General features: G+C 37.2%; 1 protein-coding gene across 1 annotated transcript in view; it reads left to right on the plus strand.

Moving 5' to 3' along the window:
• LOC122567199 overlaps positions 1-20761 on the plus strand; it is a 112993-nt gene that overhangs the window by 30412 nt on the left and 61820 nt on the right. The window contains exon 3 of the mRNA XM_043725516.1: positions 16359-16445. Within this exon, the coding sequence (XP_043581451.1) occupies positions 16359-16445 (87 nt within the window). The remainder of the gene's footprint in view (positions 1-16358; positions 16446-20761) is intronic.

Below are 20761 nucleotides of genomic sequence, written 5' to 3' on the forward strand. Positions count from 1 at the left end.
GATTTCGCGAATCTAGAAATAAATATGTAGAGAAAAGAAAAAAGATTTGATTACGTTCGTTGAAAGAAAGAAATTGATTATGAGAGTTTGCCTGTCACGAGGCAGCAGATGTAGTCGGTGTGTAGTAGATTTATGCTCGGAGAAGGAAACTGGGCCAGCACGATGGTGCAGAGCAGATAAAAGACCGCTCATCGCCACTTGTTGCATTCACCCGGGAAATAGGAGAAATTTCTTCATTCATGAAACTCGAACCAACATTCCGTAATGCGGTGGACTACGAACCGGAGGCAATTAAAACAGTGGAACGGTTGAGAAGCTTCGAGAACGGGAATCGTGTACATAACGCAATTTCTATAGGCAGATCCTTTAAATTCTTTCGATCAACATCAGTGGTACAGTAGAATAGAATTTTGCAATTATTAGAATCGCGGTAAAGTTAGCACCTTTTTATACGAAGTCGATCTTCTCTTGATTGTACCATCGATTATTACGATACTCTTCTTAGGAATAGATTTAGGATTTTTGTGGAGATACATGGATACATTTCGTATGAAAATTATTTGTTAATATATCGTAGATAATGAATAGTCAACGAACATTATACGATAATTATTACTAGACTGTGAATATTTATGCAAATTCATATCCTTTTGCATGCAATTGAGGAAATGTTTTAAGCTTTTCATATTGCTTGTATTCTATACATTCTCGCATCGGTAAATTTCCTATAAATATTAAAAATTCCGCACAGTCCAATTACTACATATTATTACAGCAATATAAACGATTTAATAATATAGAAAAATAATATAGAACAGTATAGTTCCTGTCTCTAATAACCAGGCTGTTTATGCGATTTAAATATAGAAAAAAAGAAGACAATAATAAAAGAATATCACAGAATATGCAGACAACTTAAAAAGAAGACCGTCTCATTAGTTTTTTCATCAAACAACCGTATAAGAAGGCGATACAACTTGACGATGTTTAAGAGTTATCACTTTCATTTTTTACTCCAAAGAATTATCAGGATATATTTATGGGCGGGTCTCAAAGAATCACCTCATTAACTTTTTTCTCGAGATAATTATCAAAAGGAGGCACGAATCGATGATTTTTAAAAGTCATCTCGATCAGTTTCCATTAAAAGGAAAAAAAGAAAAAAAAGGAAAGAAGAAACGTGTCTCGATATTCAGTCTCGAACGAGTAATATCGAGGGACTTAATCGTTAATTTTTTTTCTCGAAAAAAGAAAAAAAAAGAAAAAAAAAGGATGGAAAGACGAAGAAGAAGAAAGGGAAGCGAGAAGCGTGTGTATAAAGAATTTCTGTGGCGATACGATTTATTTCCGCACGTGCTCTGTGCACGCTGTCAGCGACAGAGTTCCACCAGTTGGTTGCGCAAAATTCAACGAATACGACGAAGGACATGGCACAACGCTCCGTGCAGTCCCTTTCAAACGCACGAGGACAAATCTTGTTCGTATTGCGTTACGCCGGCTGCGTTTTTAAGCTTCCCGCTCTCGACTCAAAGCCCGTCCTGAATCACCGTATTGTTTCTGCTGGCATCATGATAGCGCTGATGATATTCTATCGAACACTCTTCAATACTTCAATCAAATAATGACGATGTTCGGTTATTCTCGCCGTAGTAATTACTTACACGTATTATATTATGGTTAGACCATTTTACTGCGTCGTTGATGGTTGTGTTTGTTATATCGTTATCTTCGGAAGTTTCCACGAAAGTAGATTTCTTGGAACGTGGTAGCTCCGATTTAATTTTTGAATCTTTGTGCATATTAGTTGTTTGATATTCGATTTGTAGATTTTTCGTTCTTTCTTCTTTTTTTCTTTCTTTTTTTGAGGCGAAGTAAATCTATATTTGGTAAATACATTTATTGATATTTTCGATGCGATCTATCACATATAGTCATATTCATGTTTTCGTAGACGAGAGAGAGTTTTAGTAGAATTTTCCGAATTTTCTCAAGCACAATTCGATCGTAGTCATTGTATAAAATATGCTTGTATGTGTGAGTTTAATGTCGTATCAACTACTCACGGTTATCAACGATATCTCTGGTATTTTAGATTTTGTTTTTTCAGATTTGTTCGTTTGAAACATTCTATCGCCTCTTCGCGTTATGTTGTATGTCATCTTGTATTTAGCAATTGCTTCGTGTCTGTGAACATTCTCGAAACTCGATTTACTATGCCGATCATCGCACGATCCGTAAATACGTTTAAATCGTACGCTCGGTCACGTGTCAAAGACCGAAATTCGCTCAACCTTGAGAGAAGAGAAGACCGTGAAAGCAGAAGACGCGGTTAAGGGCAAGTTATACGGAGCAGGGCGCCTTATAGCGCCAGTCGAAGGGAGGGACCTGGATGCCGGTAACACGAAGCTCTTCGGTATGGCGGGCGCCTGTCGCCTGCCTTTTATAATACTACTCTGTTCGTTTCGTCGTCCTTGATACGCTTCTCCTCTCCTCTCTTTCTCTCTCTCTCTCTCTCTCTCTATCATCTTACCATTCCTACATCTTCCACTCCTTGTTTCCTCTCTCTTTGTTCGTCTCGTATCATCCACACAGTCGTACGAAAGCGTTTACACACTTGTAGACACCTTTTATGAAAGTATTATGTGCGTTAGACGAAACATTTTGAAATTTCATTAGCACTGTTGTCTCACTTCACTATCACGATTGTATCGATGAAACTTGAAACATATCTGAAAATGTATATAGAAGTTACAAGATATTTACCACAGAAATATTTGCAGAGATCGCGAAAATATTTAAACAGTCAACTATCCGTTATATTAAGAAAGATATTCGATAGCGCGATACTATACGTTCGCTGCGTGCTTTTGAAATATATTGTAACACAGTCATACTGTATATCGATATTTCACTACACATACGTTTCCAATAAATATCTGGTTAATTCTATGTACGTCTTTACATTGGTTTCAACATTCACCGATATAATCGTGGTCAGTGGCATTACAGCGCTAATGAAATTTCAGAGTGTTCCGCGTAACATATACTTTCCACGTGTCGTCGCAATCGAGGTACAACGTAGATTTCAAAAATGAAAGGACCAAAGGACGTAGTACAATGCGAAATGGGAAACTCGCCGAAGCCTGGAAACGAAGAACCGTAAAGTAAAAATGAATCGAATAAATAGAACGCGTACGATATGAAAATAAAAAGTTCCCCGCGGTAAGTGTTCAAATACTTTCGTGAGCCAGCGTATAAAGAATCTAGCTCACGCTTTCCTCTCCTCTCCTCTCCTCTTCTCTTCGCGAATACACTTCTCTTCATCTCCTCTTTCTTTTCCCCTCTTGCCATAGTACTCGAGTACTTCAACCTTCCTATCTTCCTCTATATTCTGTCTTCTTCTCGTTTCATCTTATGGATCGAAGCCATCGGCTGCTGCCCACTCGGCGCAAAAGAACGAGCTGAAAAGCACGCACTCTTCGTTGGGCTCGATCGTTCTCTCCCTGTTTCTCGCGATGCGACGTTCCTCGACGAGGCTCTCGGTCGTTCCTCGAGACGGGCTTCCTTTCTCTCCCTCTGTCTTTCGGCCTCTAGGTCGCCGCTGCTCGGCCCCAACCCGTATCTTCGACGAGAGGCGGGAGTGGCTCTTTCGCATTCCGTTGCTTCCTCCAGCGGCCCGATCCAGCCACGACCCTACCGAAACCGCTCCATCGGTTTCCGGATTAACGGAAATCGATACGTCCCGATTCTAACGACCGATCTTCTATATCATCGATTTGACGATCTTCTTAGACCAGTTAGATTAGACTCTCGATGTGTAGACTGCGGATTTTTACGTATTTAGGACGAAATTTTAGAGCGCCAAACTGCACGCAATGCGCGTAGTATGAGAAAGTGTTAGGTCGTCTCAGAACTTTCTTTCTATTGGAATGAAATGGGTTACGAATTATGTTTGGGACGTTTTGTTCTGTTGGGACAAAATGGGTCATACGCAATTCGATAAAATAACACGAAAAATGTCGTGCTTCTGTTATTTCCTTATGAAACGAAAGAAACTTTTGGGATAATCTAATGTACAAAACATCCAAAGTATAGTGCTTTCTACAGCAGTAGAAATTTGAAGTTTCACAAAATAGACAGAATATGGAGAAATGTATAAAATATCTAAAGTATAGTACTATTTTCTATAATACTTGGTATTTGGAACTGTACAAAATGCACACAGTATGAAGAAATATATAAAATGCCCAAAGTATAGTGATTTGTGTAATAGTAGGTATTTGAAATTTCACAAAATAGACAGAATATGGAGAAATATATAAAATATCTAAAGTATACTATTTTCTAGAATACTTGGTATTTGGAATTGTACAAAATGCACACAGTATGAAGAAATATATAAAATATCCTGAGTATAGTTCTTTCGATACTTGGTAGGTAATACTAATGCTTGGTGGGTAAAACAACTTCCCACTCGAGTTCTACTTTTCTAATTACATTCTCGAAAATATGAACTTGAATAAGAGTTCGCGGTTTATTGATGTATCCAGATGTCTCTATATTATAATAGGAATGTGGTTCTGTATATTAGTATCTTTGGATGAATTTTTATTTATATTTCATATATATACATAATAGGGCAGTTTTTTATATTTAATATAAATCAAATGCTTTTCGTTTCTTTTATTCTGAGTTTATCGTATCGTAAAGCTATTACATACGTCGTATAACGTAAGATTTTAATCGTAGTAAAATTAACCACTCAACGTTCTACTATTTATAATTGGTAGTGTAATGTTGAAGGAAAGGAAGTTCAATGTTGAAGATCGCGTACAGTAGAATTGTAATTAACTAAATTGACAAGATCAGATTTTTACTGGCAGAATTGAAGCAATGGAATTTAAATAGAGATTTATTTCATTCTCTAATTACTACAAGGAGTAGCTTAGTTTGAACATTTTGTATCTTGCGTATTTAAATTTCTCATAAGTGCATAAACCTTTGCAGTCTATTTATAGCTTGGAAATTATGTGCATACCAAATAAAAGTATTAATAGCTATTGTATTAAACATTTTTTTATCTGTCGTTTATTCTAGGATATTTACATATAGTAGTGGTTACAGCTACAGTGCCGTACAAGCGGGGAAATGCTTCCAGTATATTCAATTAATCGTATAATAAATATTTTTCTAAAGCTTTTTTCTAAAGCGCTATAGTAATTTCGAATAATACTTACAGAAAATAATATGATAATATTTTCAGTAATATTTGCTAAATTAATTTGAATTTGCTGCAATGACGTGCAATCACCATCGATATTACCATATATAACTATAGATAGAAAGTCGAAACAGGAAGAAAAAGCATGAAAATGATAATAGTTTAATAATTGTTCGTACATTCGTACGTTGTTTCGCAACGTGAAAAGTATTATTGTCTCGAACAGAAATTAATTCATAGAAATAAAGCTAAACGATTGCAAATGATGATACTCATTAGGAATAGAATTACACGCTCTTTAATGCTTGTTAGCTTCTGTAAACTCATTGCTGAGCCGTATTGACTGAATTGCTACTTGTAGTATTAAGGTCGGCTCGTTTCTCAATCTCACATGGGAGAAGCTTGTGTCCGATACGGGTTTCATAGGTGGGTTTTCTTCTACATACATATATGTATAGGATGAGGAATTACAGAATCGTTATATTGTTATATAGGTAATTGTGTGGTATGGGAATAGCGATTTGAAATAATAGCGGATTAATGTATTTGCTATGTAGCGATGGATAAGAATGGAGAAGAAAGAAACGCAAAACTCGTGTATTTAAGCGGATAAATATCTCAATTGCGATTTGTTTCGTTCATCCGTGTTTAGATTGATACGATGATTTTGTTCGATCACGTTTCTCAGCTTTTTTTTTATTCTTATCCATATTTATATCTATAGTTTTGGATTAACGGAGCAGATTTACTTTGAGCTTTGTTGGTATTGGATTTCTATTTCAGAATTTCTATAAAATTGTTAACCGCGATAGTAACAAACGAGCTACAAACAGGTAGATTATCGTTGAAAGCGTGCATTTTTAACAATTTTTGTTATAGCTGTACGAATTGAATGTACGCTGATTTATGAGATTTTTTTTTTTTTTTGTACGCATAAATGAAATCCGAAAACACGGTGAAACTAAAGGCTTGAATGTTTGTAATTCGAATTACATGTCTTAACGCCATTACACAAAATTTCGTATTACAGAATAAAATACGCTAGGCATGTTTTGATTCTAAATTTATCTACACTACGGTAAATATTTTCTTACCAGCCTCTTACAAAGATCTCGATCAACACGGATCAAAGAACAAATTTAAACGAAATTTCATCCTTGGCAGCCCGAAACTTTCTTTCCACATTCGTTACGTAACATTTATCGTATCATTCGAAAATCTAAATTTCACTTAATTTGCATTAATGTACCGTTGTAGATTTATTTCTCGGAAAAATCAATTTCCAATCCTCGATTATTCGCTCTGTTATTAATTTGTATCATAAACAAAGTTCCAGTACCAATAAAGATACACTATCATTCTCACACATAAATCTTAGATCTCGTCTCCTTGGAAACCTAGTTCACCTATCATTATGACCCACTTGCAAATAAAAGATTGCCTCAATAGAAAAATAAAAATGCGCGGTAGGAAAATTGAAAAGTTCGATCAACGTACAAATAGAAAACGCGAAGTTCTACATAACGTAACACGGGCCTCGTTTCCGTAGAAATTGCTTCACTTGTCATCATGGCTGACTAGCAAATAAAAAATCATTCCAGTAGGAAAATTGAAACGTCTTATAAGAGGAATGAGAAGCTCGTTGAACGCACGAATGAAAAGTACAAAGTTCTACGCATATATAGTGCAACATAGTATTAGTAAAGATATACTATCATTCTCACACACGAGTCTTGGATCTCGTCTCTTTGATTCACTTACTTTCTGCAACTATTTCACTTATCGTTAGACTGCGGATATTTATGCAAATAGATATCTGCATAAACATAATTTAACAAATTTTTATATAGAAAACTGTTCTATTAAATATTCTGAAAAATATCATACTTTCGGTGTTGCGTGTATTTCTGCGCGTTACGCGCATTATTCGATATTACTGTGAATCCGCGGTCTATTTATCACCATGACACGATCGCAAATGCCAAGTATCCTTGCGAGACGCGTCGTGAAAAAATAGAGAAAGTTAAAAAGGTGAGAAAGAAAAGATCAATCAAGTGCAAGTGGAAAATACGTTTTAGGCAGTTCCTGTTTGTTAACAGTTCCATCGGTGTACAAATTTCACCGCGAGATCCGTGCTTGTGTTACAAAACGCGGAGACGGGATCGAGGACAATCAGTGTACAAATATTTACTCGTCGATAACGAATAAATTGACACGTAAACTTGGCAACTCATTACCACCGCGTTGATCGCGAGCAAATACGTTTATGTACGTGTTTGCAGAACGGTTTCGATCGACTTGGTGCACCTTCGAAAGGAGAAACGAAATTCCATGCCGATGGCACGACACCTGTCATTAAACGCGTAGTCGTTCTCTGCTAACCGATAATGTCATCGTTAAATTTGCAGCAGTCGCAAATTTGCCGATCGATCGGTGGAAGGACCGTTCCGGCTAACTTTCAAGGTGAACGAACATATGAATTATTAGCTTATTACCATCCTCTTCTTTCTTTTCGTCCTGTTCTGACGTACGATGTAACCAGTACCGTAAGACACTCTTTTTCCCTCTCTCTTCCTTTTGTATCGAGGAAGAGTGTTACGTGGCGTTGTATTGAAATATTTGTACACCGGCAATTATGTCACTGATACGTGACCAAACATCATCGACACGTAGCTGGCCGATGGATGAGAGTGTACAGGCAGATTTGAAAACATTGTGCCGTGGAAAATTTCAGCAGCGAGCTTCAGATTCAAATTTTGACAATAATGTGACTCACTCTGGTTTTGCTAAATGGAAAGACTTTTGACGTTCCGAGAGAGTTTTTATACGTAACATTGGAATGCGAGATCGCACTATCGATAAGGATTCTTCTGTTTTATCTTCAAACTTGAAACGTTTTTTTAACGATAGGATGCGAAAGATACACGAAAATAACCCAAAAAACGGATTTAAAATCAGCACGAGGCGATGAAAATGGGAGAAAAATAAAATAATCGATAAATAGAAATAAAAGATAGAATAACACTGAAGGAAATAGAAGCTTTTCAGAAAAATATCGAAGTTCTATCGAACGTGTCTCAACTGTAAGTTTATTCGACGTTCAATGTATAAACAGCGATTTTTAATTTCTACTAAAATTCTACGTTTCTACGCGAAATTCTACCTTTTGACAAGCGCCAAAAATAACATCTGAAACTAAAAGAAAGAAGTTGCTACAATATTTTATCATACGCCAAGCATTCATCCTACGTTACCGTCTTATTTATTTTATTTATTCTAAGCTATTAATACTAATCGTAAGCTCTCGCTCGCCTTGCATTTCCACCAAATTTCTAACAATCTATCGATATAAATTTCTTTGCATTTAGTGAGCTATAATACCGGATAACGAACAATTATTCCTCTTTCTCGTTCTTCAACTCTGGCGAAATAAATTCGCCGGGAACGAGCGACGAACGAACGAAACTATGAGGCCGAACCGAGCTACGTGACGCATATTGGGACCGAGGATATTTCCATGAAATCCCTCCTAAAAATACTTGACGGATGTTGAATCTCTCGGCTACGTTTCTCCTTTTGCTACTGTTACTGCCTTCTAGCTCTGTTAGCGGCAGGAAATGCTTCTCCCGTAGGAACGAGCCGCTGGAATTCCAGAAGAATGCGACCGCCCTCTTGTCCGACTTGTTGTCCTCTGACGTCATCCTCTCTTTTAGTCAATGAATCCCGTCTGAACGCGGATCTGTACCTAAAACGATTAGTCCTTGGATGATATTGCAAACGTCGAAATCGGAAATCTGCTGGGAAAAATGTCTTGCCACGAAGTGAGAGAACTTGCAGCCCTTTTCTGTTTCGTTCTTATAAAAGTTGGATCGTCCTGTGTAGCGCTTTGTTATTTTTCCAGACACAATGATTCACATTTATTTATTTGAATTTGAAATTTGCTTATCGCAGAAAATTTGTTGCCAATATGTTGTGCCTGGCACACGAAACTTTAACGTATTTCATTATTTCGTTATCACCGTGGTGAGGCGATCGTATCGATGATACGATTACAGCGATGGAATTTAAAAACAGTCTTGAAATGTACGTAAAAGTTGGTAGACTTTAATGGAAACGCACGCTTGATGAGAAAATAACATGTACAGTGTGAATAGTCGCGATAATCGTTGTTCCGATAATTTTGCGTATAATACGAAACGCATGTGTGCTTAGATTTATTTTCGTTATCCTTTTGCGGATAGTAAATGAGCTAAGTCATATATTTCTGAAGAATTGAATATCAATCGTGCGCTTGAGTAATGAAATTAAGAAACGTACAAGTGGAGTTTCCGACGAATTTAATATCCGGTAGGTTCCAAGCGTCTTGTAACGTGCATCCACACGTAGATTTTTCGATTTGTTTCGAACTTTAGCAACTTGTTCGTGATAGTCGTATCGCGTCACATGTTATAGAAAATCTTTTGCGTAACACGTAGTGTATCCTCAGGAAGATTTTCTCTAATTGTTCAAATAACTTCGCGTGTCTCGTAATTGAAAATATCATAAATAACTTCGTGTTTCAAGACAAGTTGTATCGTACAAGCTGTTACGAAGCAACAGCTAAACATTTTTCTTTGGACGAATTAGTAAAACGTTAAAATAATATTAATAAATAGTGCTACTTAGGCTGTCTCGTACGTATCGAAATGGTAGATAAAGCATTGTAACTAAGCAGAGTAATACTCGTGTCCACTGCTGGCTTTTTTCATCGACGACAAAAAAGCTTCGAGTCGCGTGATCCGGCTCATTTCGCCACGTATAAAATTATGTGGCGTTACATCGTGCTCTTAATAACGCCTGTAACGATCTTTAAAGCAACGCCTTTAATGATGTTGAAAAGAACGCCTTGGCTATGATACGAAGAAAGTATCCGGTCTTGTCGTGGAAATCTACGTGTGTGGTCCCGTTCGTGACATCGATTTGTGCATGCTATCACTATACGCTACTGGCTATAAGTATCGGGATACTCGTATTAGGATACATACGTAGGTCGCATATGTAGAAAAAAGTTAAAAAATTCTAACAAATTTACTGCATTTTTGGCGTTTCTATTTAGTAATTTAACATTTTATATCATAAGACGCCACAAGGTATAACACATCCGCGATGTAAGCAAAATATTAGGTTGTCCAAAAAGTGTCTTTCTTTTACAACGATGCATCTTTATACAACCTGTGAAACCTAATCTGTCGAACGTTGTGATCTTTATTTTGATAGAACAAAATGGATCATATTCGATAAAATAATATAAAACGGAAAATGTTGTGCATCCATTATTTCCTTATAAGACGAAAGAAACTTTTCGGACGACCTAATGGTAATAGAATTATAATAAATATTATCATGACAACGTATGCATTTATGGGAGGTTCAATGATGCAAAAATTTACAGAGTGCGTATAATACGTAAAGGAACATGAACACAACAAATATATCTAAATGACGATGAAACAAATCGCTGCACAGACTCTGTTTCTCCAGTTGTGTTGATAAAAGTACAACTATATAATATTTAATATATTATTGCATTTATATGATATCTTATATTATATTATATATAATATTGGATTTAGTATTACACTTTAATATCGTTCAATCCGTACCAAGTAACGCATTTTGCAAAGAAACGATGAATATTCTGCTATTCATGGCTCACGCTGTAAATCTTCAAAGATGTAAAATACAAACTACGGATGAAATAAAACAGTCGCCGATATACCGTATGAAGTTGCTTCTGGAATCGAAATTCCAAAGTACATAATTAATAATCAATGAAGTGGACGAACAAGAGTCGAACGAAGTTAGGAGTAGAATTTTTAACGCGGACAGATAATCCAGCCGTGGGTACGTGTCGCACACGTAGACACTCTTGGGTCTCGAGTTGAGATTGAAGATAGCATTCTTACAAGTGAATTACCAGTTGGCCGTTTCGAATGTTAAGTGAGAAACTCGCTGTTACGTTGACGATAAATGATCTGACCGCGGCGGATTATGATTTTAGACGATACTGTCAGCTTGTTTGTGGTCGATGAACAGACAGTAGAATTTCCACGAGAATCGTGATTCACCAAGCCACAAATTCGTCGTCTCTGATCGCTTCTGTGCTCTGGGCTCTCGACGCCACGCGTTCCGGTATCCTACCGATGTTCTCGATCGCGTTAGATTCCTGCGAATTACTCGAGTCGTTAATCATGCCTTGGCTAGTACCTGGTAGTACCTTGCAACGCATATCCTGTCACGGTGCGTGCATCGTGAAACGCGTTTTCGCAACGTACCGTCTTCTCTCGTCTATTATCGCGATTTTCATACAATTGCCACCGGTATCGCGATTTTGCTTCAAGATTAGGTTCACGTTTTCTGTATTATGCGTTGGCTTGCAACGATATCACTGGAATACTGTTTCCTAAGCTTCCTAAAAAAGCAAAAGACATTTTTACCAAGCTTCTCCTTCTAACCATTTTGAATATACGAAAAGTTTTAGTTAGTAATAATAAATCAATTAATATCTAGTAAATTATTAATTACACCAAACGGTAATTAGATGTATTTTTCTTCGGTATTTTTAATTTTATTCCATCATGCCTTTTTATAAAACCATTCGACGAGATGTGTTCTTACTATTCGTAATTGGTGAACGTATGATTCTTCTTACAGGCTGAAAGGTATTTGATCTTGAAAGATTAACAGCGTGATCTTCAACCCTTTCGCTATTGTATTCTCGAGATTGAAAGTAGTTTTGGACAACATATCAAGTGAGGAAAGTGTAAGGAAAGATACATTAAAGTAATTTGCATAATTCAGTATATAACTGTATGAATGAAAGTGTTTTTGTGTTACGGGGTATGTATAGTAAGTGATGAAGATATTTAGACACTTACTATGGCAAACCTTCGTACGTGTATATATTATGCGTCTTATACAACATTCCTTCGGATTTGTTTCAAATTGTACATTGGAATAAAAATGAAATTGCAACGTGTCTCGTATAGTATGCATAATATTGTATATTCGTAAAAGATGTTCACAGTGAACGTTCAAATATTTTCCTGAGTCAATGTATGTGCATCTATCGTTTCCTTCCTTTTCTTTTTTTTTTTTTTTTTCTCTATAAATGTTCACTCGACGTTTAAAGGCGTATATGCACGCTCTTCTTATCAAAAGGGTTAAAGGCTAATCACTTACTTCTGTTAATAAAATAATCAGCGTTGCAAAACTGTAGTAGAATTTTACGATGTTGCCATACTGAAATAAATAAGCTCTGAAAACTTTGTCAGGACAATTTCTATGGAAATTGAAACTAAAAATAACCGAGCAAATGAGAATAATTCCGCAATAAAGAGGTTTCGCAACCCTCTTGGACGCAATCTATAAATCGACGATTTAGAAAATCGTAGATAATTTCTGTATCACATGTACAATATTAATTTTTCTTATTATTAATAGATCGTCGTCTGATAATCATCGAACGTTACTGGAAAATGCGTCATATGCAAAATAATTACATCGCAAGCGTAATGTTGTGTACGTTAACTTTTATAAACAGTATAAAACGCTAAGCAAGTGGTGTGTGCAGTTATCGTTTGCGATAGATGCAGTTATCTTTCTTGGGTCATTGATGGTCCATCAAGTGCATGTTTATCTTCTACGATAGTAAAACGTTGTATACTAGAAAACGCGTAAAAGTAGATTCTTGATCGCGAACAGACTATTGTTTTCAACGAAACACAATGTTTAGAACGAAAGAATAGGAAAAATGATTAGCGCGTAGACGTTCCTTTCAAGACTGAAACTGAATGATAAAATATATAAATTCTTCGGTTAAATCGTTAAAATTTCTGGCTAATAAAAATAAATACTCGACATGCTTCTACCACTTAACTTATCTAACGAACAGAATTTATCGTATCAGAAATATAACATCGACACTACCAGCTAATCGTAATCTATCACAATATATTTCAAACAATGAAAAACATATCTCTGCTGCCATGTAATTTGTCTAATTAACGAAATTTATCGTAGTAGAAATACATGTAACATCGCCGATACCACGATCTAATCGTAATTCATCGACATTGAACAACTTCGTCGTTCATCTTTTATTCTTAACGCAACGCGAGAAAAGGAAAGAAGGTATTTGAAAAGAAAAAAAAAAAGAACAGAGATATTCTTTCAAGCGAGACGTTTGAAAAGGACGAACGAGAAGACCCATCAGTACCATTAATCATTGCATTTGCATTTTCCATCGGCTATAATATTCGCCCATGGCAATTTCGATGGTCACGGTTCTACTTCGTGTCGTAACGTTCTCGTGATAAACACACACGTACACGTATGCACGAGTTTGCATCATACGTTTCTAGGAACGTTCGTAACGTTTTCCTCTTTCTTCCAAGCCGTCCATAAATAAGACGCGGATCCCTAGCCGTCGCGATCGGAATATTCGCGTTTCGAACCGCGACAGAGCATTCCAAACTCGCTTCTATCTCGCCGAGATGTTAGTTAGCACTCCATTACCGATTCTTCGAAACGGTCGCGGTGTTTGGTTTTCTGGTCAGTTCGAGATTCGAACTTATAAATAGGACGCGTGCTTCTATATCGAGGCGGACACGTTTCATCCCCTTGGTTTAACCCGTTGTAACTAGTTCCAGATGGGACAGAGCAGCGTTTAGAATCGGTCCCGTTGCAACGCTCTCTGCCTGTACCATCGTGTTCGAAGCTTGTTTCGTTGGGTCTTTTGCATCGTGTCGCTTATTTCCAATTAAGCCTATTCGTTTAGCGTTTCCGTGGCAATCAAAGAAATTACAAATCGGTATTCTTCTTCTCGTAATACTATTTTTCCTTCACCAATACCATCCTTTTCGCGAGATTTTGGTCTGCAAATTGCGGGAGTGCTCGTTTGTTCCGCTAGGATTTTCACATTGTGCGCAGTATTTCCGATCGTGTCTTCTTTTTGATTCTTGGTTCCTTGGAAAATAAAGAAACGATGGTACGAGTAACCGTGTCTGGTAATACGTACAATTTTGCAAATGTTACTTCAGCGCGGTATTTTGGTCTGCAAATTGCGAGAGCTAGAGAGAAATTGACTTTGATTATCTTCGATGGAACGTGGTTTGAAAATTGCACGCGCTTCTCTTTGTATAATGGAAAGTTACTTTTAAGGCGCGGTTATTAGAGACTAAGTGTAGGCTATTCTTGTTATCAAATGGAAAGAAATCGGGAGATTTTTAAACGACATCGGAGACGTAAATTAGGTAACGTTCGAATTTCTGCATTCTTTCGTATTTATTAATTCCATGTATCGTTTTATTACTATCTTTTGATAATTTAAATAATAATGTGACTTTTGATATTTTCATGCTATAAGATGGTTATCTATAACTGAAGGATAGATAAGATGAAAAAAAAGAAAAAGAAAAAAACAAGAAATACCGTTGAAACAACTTTATCGAGAATATAAAGTTAGTTATTTTATCAGGCACTGGGAGGAACTGAGCAAAGTCTGAACTGGAAAATAATTTTCATATTTTTATTTATATAGCACGGAATTTGAAAACGGACAAAGAGATGTTTATCTTTGTCGCTATGAGAATAAGGAAATCCAATCATTCGTTCGATTCAGATAGTTTGTTGCTGGCTCACTCGCTACGCATGACTTTGCTTTAGTAATTCAGACGCAAACGGAAATTTGCATTAATCGTAAATCCAGATAAGTTACGCTAATCAAAAGTAAGAACATACGTATGTACATCGTAATACGTTTGAACGTGATTATTCGTTTCATGACATATCTTTCCCTTTTTTCTTCATAAATCACAATAAATCATGCTGTAAAAAAAAACTAGCTTAGACCAATAATAATATAAAGAAAAAAGGATAAAATTAGTTCTATGTTGTCGTATTTATGTGACAGACATAATCAGAGATAATTATTTCCGGGTTTTTTTTCTCTAAGTCGTAAACTTGTTACAGGAAAATTAGCTTAGATAAACAGCAAAAGCAAAAAGTACGAATAGACAAATAGAATATGAAATCAGTTCTATTTTAACACGTAGCCAGAAACGTATAACGAGTTCAATAAAGTCTAGAAGTTCTAGTTCTGCGAATTAAACGATTATTTTATAAAAATACATAATTTTAATGCACACGAGTACAACATGAAATACGTGCGTGATACGTTCAATCGTCCAAGACTTTTTATTTAGACAATTCTCAGAATGGCCAATACGATTAAGCGGTAGAAATGGTAAACGACGTACGTGAGTGCCAGAAGTGAAGATTTCCGGCAGAAACAAAACACATATATGTATTTCTGTTAATTTTGATTTTATCGAATAATCGAGCGCTATAGGCTTTTCAGCATGAATGATTTTTACAAACTCGAATGAAAAATAGATGGCGAAATATATACCGAATTAACGAAATTTATTTACATGTACATTATGCTCCCTTCTTTTTCAATTACAATCCTGTCGATGCTTGTAGTCGTAGCTCGATTTTGCGATAAGCTTAGATAAATCGAGGAACATTCTGAAAGCCTAAAATCCTACGATAAAAATATGTGCAGGCAACTTCCAATCAAATAGCCAAATTATTATAAAAATTTCCATTGATTCGGTAAATATAAAAAGACAAAAATTCATGACAGACTATTATAATTGAGAATTCAAATATTTCTATAAATATTAAAAATTCCCAGCTAGAGCATCGGACATTCTATCTCACGTGCCCTTTTTCCACAAACTTGTCCCACGTGTTACACTTGCATAACATTCTTACGGTATTTTCCACGTACAGGTTACATCATTTCCCATTAAAAAAATTTCGCCTAATTTGTTTGGCACTTACGTCATCCACTATATCAATTATCGATTATATTCTTTCGATATCATCGTGCTATAGCCTGCGGCTGGTCTCATTCATCAAAATGAACGACACGTGAGTTTTCGTCTCAGAAGGCAAATGTTTGCCACGAAGTGACAGCTGAAAAGGAGAGAGAGAAAAAAAAGAAAAAGAGTACGAAAGAGAGAAAAAGAGCGAAAGTAAGAACGATCCTGACACAAGGGAAGCTTCTAAAGGGGTTGCCGTTTATTTTCAGATCGTGCGCCCAGCGAAGGGGATCAACGTCGGTGCAAAAACAGCACACCCCTGCCTCTTCCCGGCTCCCTTACCACCAACGGAGAAGGTAACTATGTCCTCAAGGTTATACATACCCCTTTTCGTGTCTATCTCCGCCGTCTGAGGCGTATACGCGCGAAAGAAAACTCAGACTGCATAGAAAAGGAAGCCGCCAAGTGTCCCACTTCGTTTCCAGCTCGTTGATCTTAACCCTTTCAGCTTTAAGCCTCTGCTCTGCTGGTTTCGACGCGAGAAAACCATTTTAAAAGATCAATTATCCTTGTTATTAATATCTTGCGCTGAGAATTTTTCTTCCATTATTTCATCTTTTTTTTTTTTTCTTTCTTTTTCTTTTTCACATTTTCCTTCCAGTCTTTTTGACGAAGAAATTAGAGGATCATAACGAGAACGTTTGCTGTGACGTTATTAGTCCTTGTTCGACGAGCATACAAAGTGGGATATATTTAGACGGCGGAGAATATTGTTGGACCGTGACGAGGGTATTTTGTATTTTGTTGTATTTTTCCGTGTTCTCGTTCTTTTGAATTAATCGTTCGATCATTACGTGAATGAAATGAAACTCGGGCACGTCATTGTTTGTAGTGGCGTAATAAACAAATGACGTATCCCTGACGTGTATACGTGTCAAAGGTTTCGGGCTAGATGATTTAATGACCAGCTAAATTACTAACTATGGTAAAATTGACACGGGAATTGTGAGCAAACTTCGTTGAAGAGAACAAACGATTAATGAAACGATTTTATAGATTCTACGTTGTAATATGTTTAAAGAGTATCTACGTTCGTAAACAGTGGGACAGAAATTTTAATTAAAGCGTTCTCTGTGCTTGGACGACAAAGAAACAGCAAATTCGGAAACGTAACAGGCGAAGATCAATATTTCAAGACGCTTCTCTTAGTCTCTCTATCTCGTTAAATCATTATCGTTAACGAAATACAAAAAACATGTAGCGACTAAAACGATAGAAAAACATGATAATAAATACCGGATTACATAGCGTAAATCTTATTAAACGGAAATGTTAGATATTAATTTATGCAAATTTAGCCTAAATCGATCTTTTAAAGTATCTTCGGATTAACGCGTATACGTTACACGCTACGTGTAGCAAAAAGTCAATTAGAAATTCTCTCGTCCACACGCATACGTATCGACATTCTGAGAGGTTGTTCCCCTATTTCGCGAATCGTGTTCATTGGCACGTTCCACCGTTTCGACCATGCAAACAGCCAATCTTAATCCTATGTTTTACGATTATTAGGTGTCTACATACGTTCCACTTATCTATTCGCCACCGTAATGCTGTATCATAAATGAATCAGTAATAATTTCTTTTCACAATCTTATCAGTCGGTTCCAATCTGTTGCGGTCATTGACAATGATCGAATGATTTATTCTCTAAAGTAGTACGTAAGAGGAAATTATATATATATATATGCTATATTCTGCTCATCACGTTTTCTGGTTCGCGTTTTCCTTAGCTCGTTAATTAGAAGCTCGTGTAATAGAATGGAATTCAAAACGAATGAAGCGAAGCAGCTTTTGTTACGCCAACACGATATAATTTATTTTTTTACAAAAGAAGACATTTTTGACACGGCACGTACGAAAATGAGCGATTTTTCGTGATGAAATTATTAACAGACGATAGATTACTGACTAAGATAGAAATCTGAGAAATTCGAATAGAAACAGGTTTCCATAAATAGATCACTCATTAAGTTTAACGATAGAATATCTACGATACTTAATCATCGATCGGAATGAAACTGAAATGACACGCGACGGAACGAAACTAATATTCTCACTTTAAATTTCATCGAACAAATTAATTCAAAGTAAAATTATTGAAACGTTAATAACCTGGAAAACGTGTAAATAAGAATACTTTAGGACGTCGTGCAACTCCTAAGACTCGAATGACGATCGAAATGATCTTGAAACTTATGAACGAAACCTTTTCGCTTCGCGAAATTTATTTCGTTTGAGTGGTTCTAAAAAATGTAACAACGTGGGCCATCGGTGACCACGGCGGCAGTACAGCTAGATACGCAACTTGTAACAGTCAGATGGCGATCGCGACGAAAATCATGCGAAAACATAGAAACGGATGGAACAGTGGTTAATAGTTGGTGAAAGAAAAAAATGTACACGGCGTAAATGCCGTTCATTAGGCTTAACGGTTGTTCGGTGGGTACATCGATCCTCCGGCTACGCCATTGGTCGATGGCTACGCCTATATCCACGTGGTTAACCTTGAACGATGCTACGAACGATTTCTTCTCTTCGTCTTTCGCCGCGTTTTTCACTTCCGTGTCGAAGAGAACAGAGCATCGGAAAGATTCCCGGCTGAACTGGTTTGCAAGTCCGCCAGCACTCTTTCTATTCGAGAGAAAGAAAGACAGAGATCTTTAAAAGAATTACTGACCGGGATACGGCAAAAATTCATCGCAGAAAAGTCGTCGTCGAATCGGTCGTGATCGCGACCCTGCTACCTGTTGTATATTTCAGAAGGATGCGTTTTTACCGGATGTTAATTTCTCGGAAGAATAGAATATCGTTGCGGGAACTTGCGAGGAATCGATCGTGCTGTATCGAGATCGTCTTTTCTTCAGATTCTTGCATCGGTTTCAAAGAATTTTTGCCAAACGTCGAACGCTTCGATTCAATGCAGCTGAATCCTCGTTGCAGCTTGAATTAATTACGATACGAATGAGCAAATTGTTCTCGTAGGAGAGAAGATCGTTCGTTTTGTATCGTTTTATAGATGTTGATGTTAGATGATATGTGAAGCTCGCGGATAAAAATGTAACAATTTCTTTTATCATCGTTTCGCTGCCTTTCTTGTATGGGACAAATACAGAGGGACGTACAGCAACAGCCCACCCTCTGTCATTCCCCTAGGTCAAGTTCCACCCATTCATCCATCAAACCATTAAATGATCGATTTTGCTTTCCCATGTAGTTTCCCTCTTTACGAACGTGCACTTAATTCGTCAAGGGAAATTAGCTATTCGATAATAATAATTATTTATCGTTTTATCCTAATTAATTGCTTTATTCCTAATGAAAATTCCTAAACATCTAATAATTAGATGGTGAATTTGAAACAAACAGACGCGTAAGTATAGACATTGCCTGCTGTCTAAATATCGTAAGGAATAGTGTTGCGAATTCTCGACTAAAGAGCAACCGGTCAGGTCAAACCGATCGGTCGATATCGCGTACCTCGAATGACTTAACGCTCAAGGTGGAGGAGATTTAATAGATCGAGCGTTAAGAGTAATCTAGCACTGTAATTGCACTTGTTGTATAAAAGTAAAGTATGATGTTATGAACACGGCGGTGATAGGATCTTGTTGGGAGTGAAGTATTTCACCCGCACGGTACGATGGTCTGAACTGTCTTCCTACGTTGTTGAGTCTCCCTACCAGCCGTTGGGTTTCGTTTGTCCATCGTACCCTTCTGGTCGGATTCTTTCCCGGAGTTTCTTACCTAACCTCGGAGCCATTAGGTTTACAGCTCCGGGAGGGCATGTAATTTGGAATTTCCTAAAGAAGGGAATGGCCCTGTCCGTGCCATAAACGGACGGCCACTCAAAATTCAGAGCAAATAGTTTACTTCGAATATTATGTACATTTTCGCACATTTAAATTTTCCACAAATACGTGGCTGTTCTATTCACTCGGATAATAACAATTCGAAAGTCTCAACTTTTGTTAGGAATTCGTTTTCGTAAGTAACTTTCGTCGCTAATTTGGTAATTTAAGATGCAACGTTTCCACATGATTTTGACGAAAGATCGACAACGAAACGAAAGCATCCATTTAATTTCTTTTTTCTTGAAACAGTAACACTTTACTGCACGTACTATCATTAATTTCTCTTTTCGCTGTAGTCATCCACGAGAAGCTCGAATATATCACGCCGGCAACAACCCCTGGCAATATTACGCCAACGTTTCACTCCTCCGCTTCAATAAAATCACAGGCATCCAAGCGTGAAACCGCAACGGGGCAACCCGAAAGCTACAATAAACCACCCCAATTCCGCTAATCACGTTGGATTTTCCCGCGCTATTTCGCATCCTCGACGTTACACGGTTGGCTCAGCACGCGCCGATGCGAAGCCACGATTACGCGGAACGAGGGATTAGCTTAGACGCGAGGCTGCTCACAAGGTCAAAGATCGGCATCCTTGCCGGCGATTAAACGCTCACGACGCACGGCTGCATAATTCCGAGCAATATCGCAGCCGCTCTAAAAATACGCGACACGACCCGCAACAGAAAAACTCTTTTTTATTGCCTTTTCTTCCTCACCCTCTCTCTCTCTGTCTCTGTCGACTCTCGTCTCTTCCT

This window comes from Bombus pyrosoma, linkage group LG4 (genome assembly GCF_014825855.1).
Source record: "Bombus pyrosoma isolate SC7728 linkage group LG4, ASM1482585v1, whole genome shotgun sequence".
NCBI lineage: Eukaryota > Metazoa > Arthropoda > Insecta > Hymenoptera > Apidae > Bombus > Bombus pyrosoma.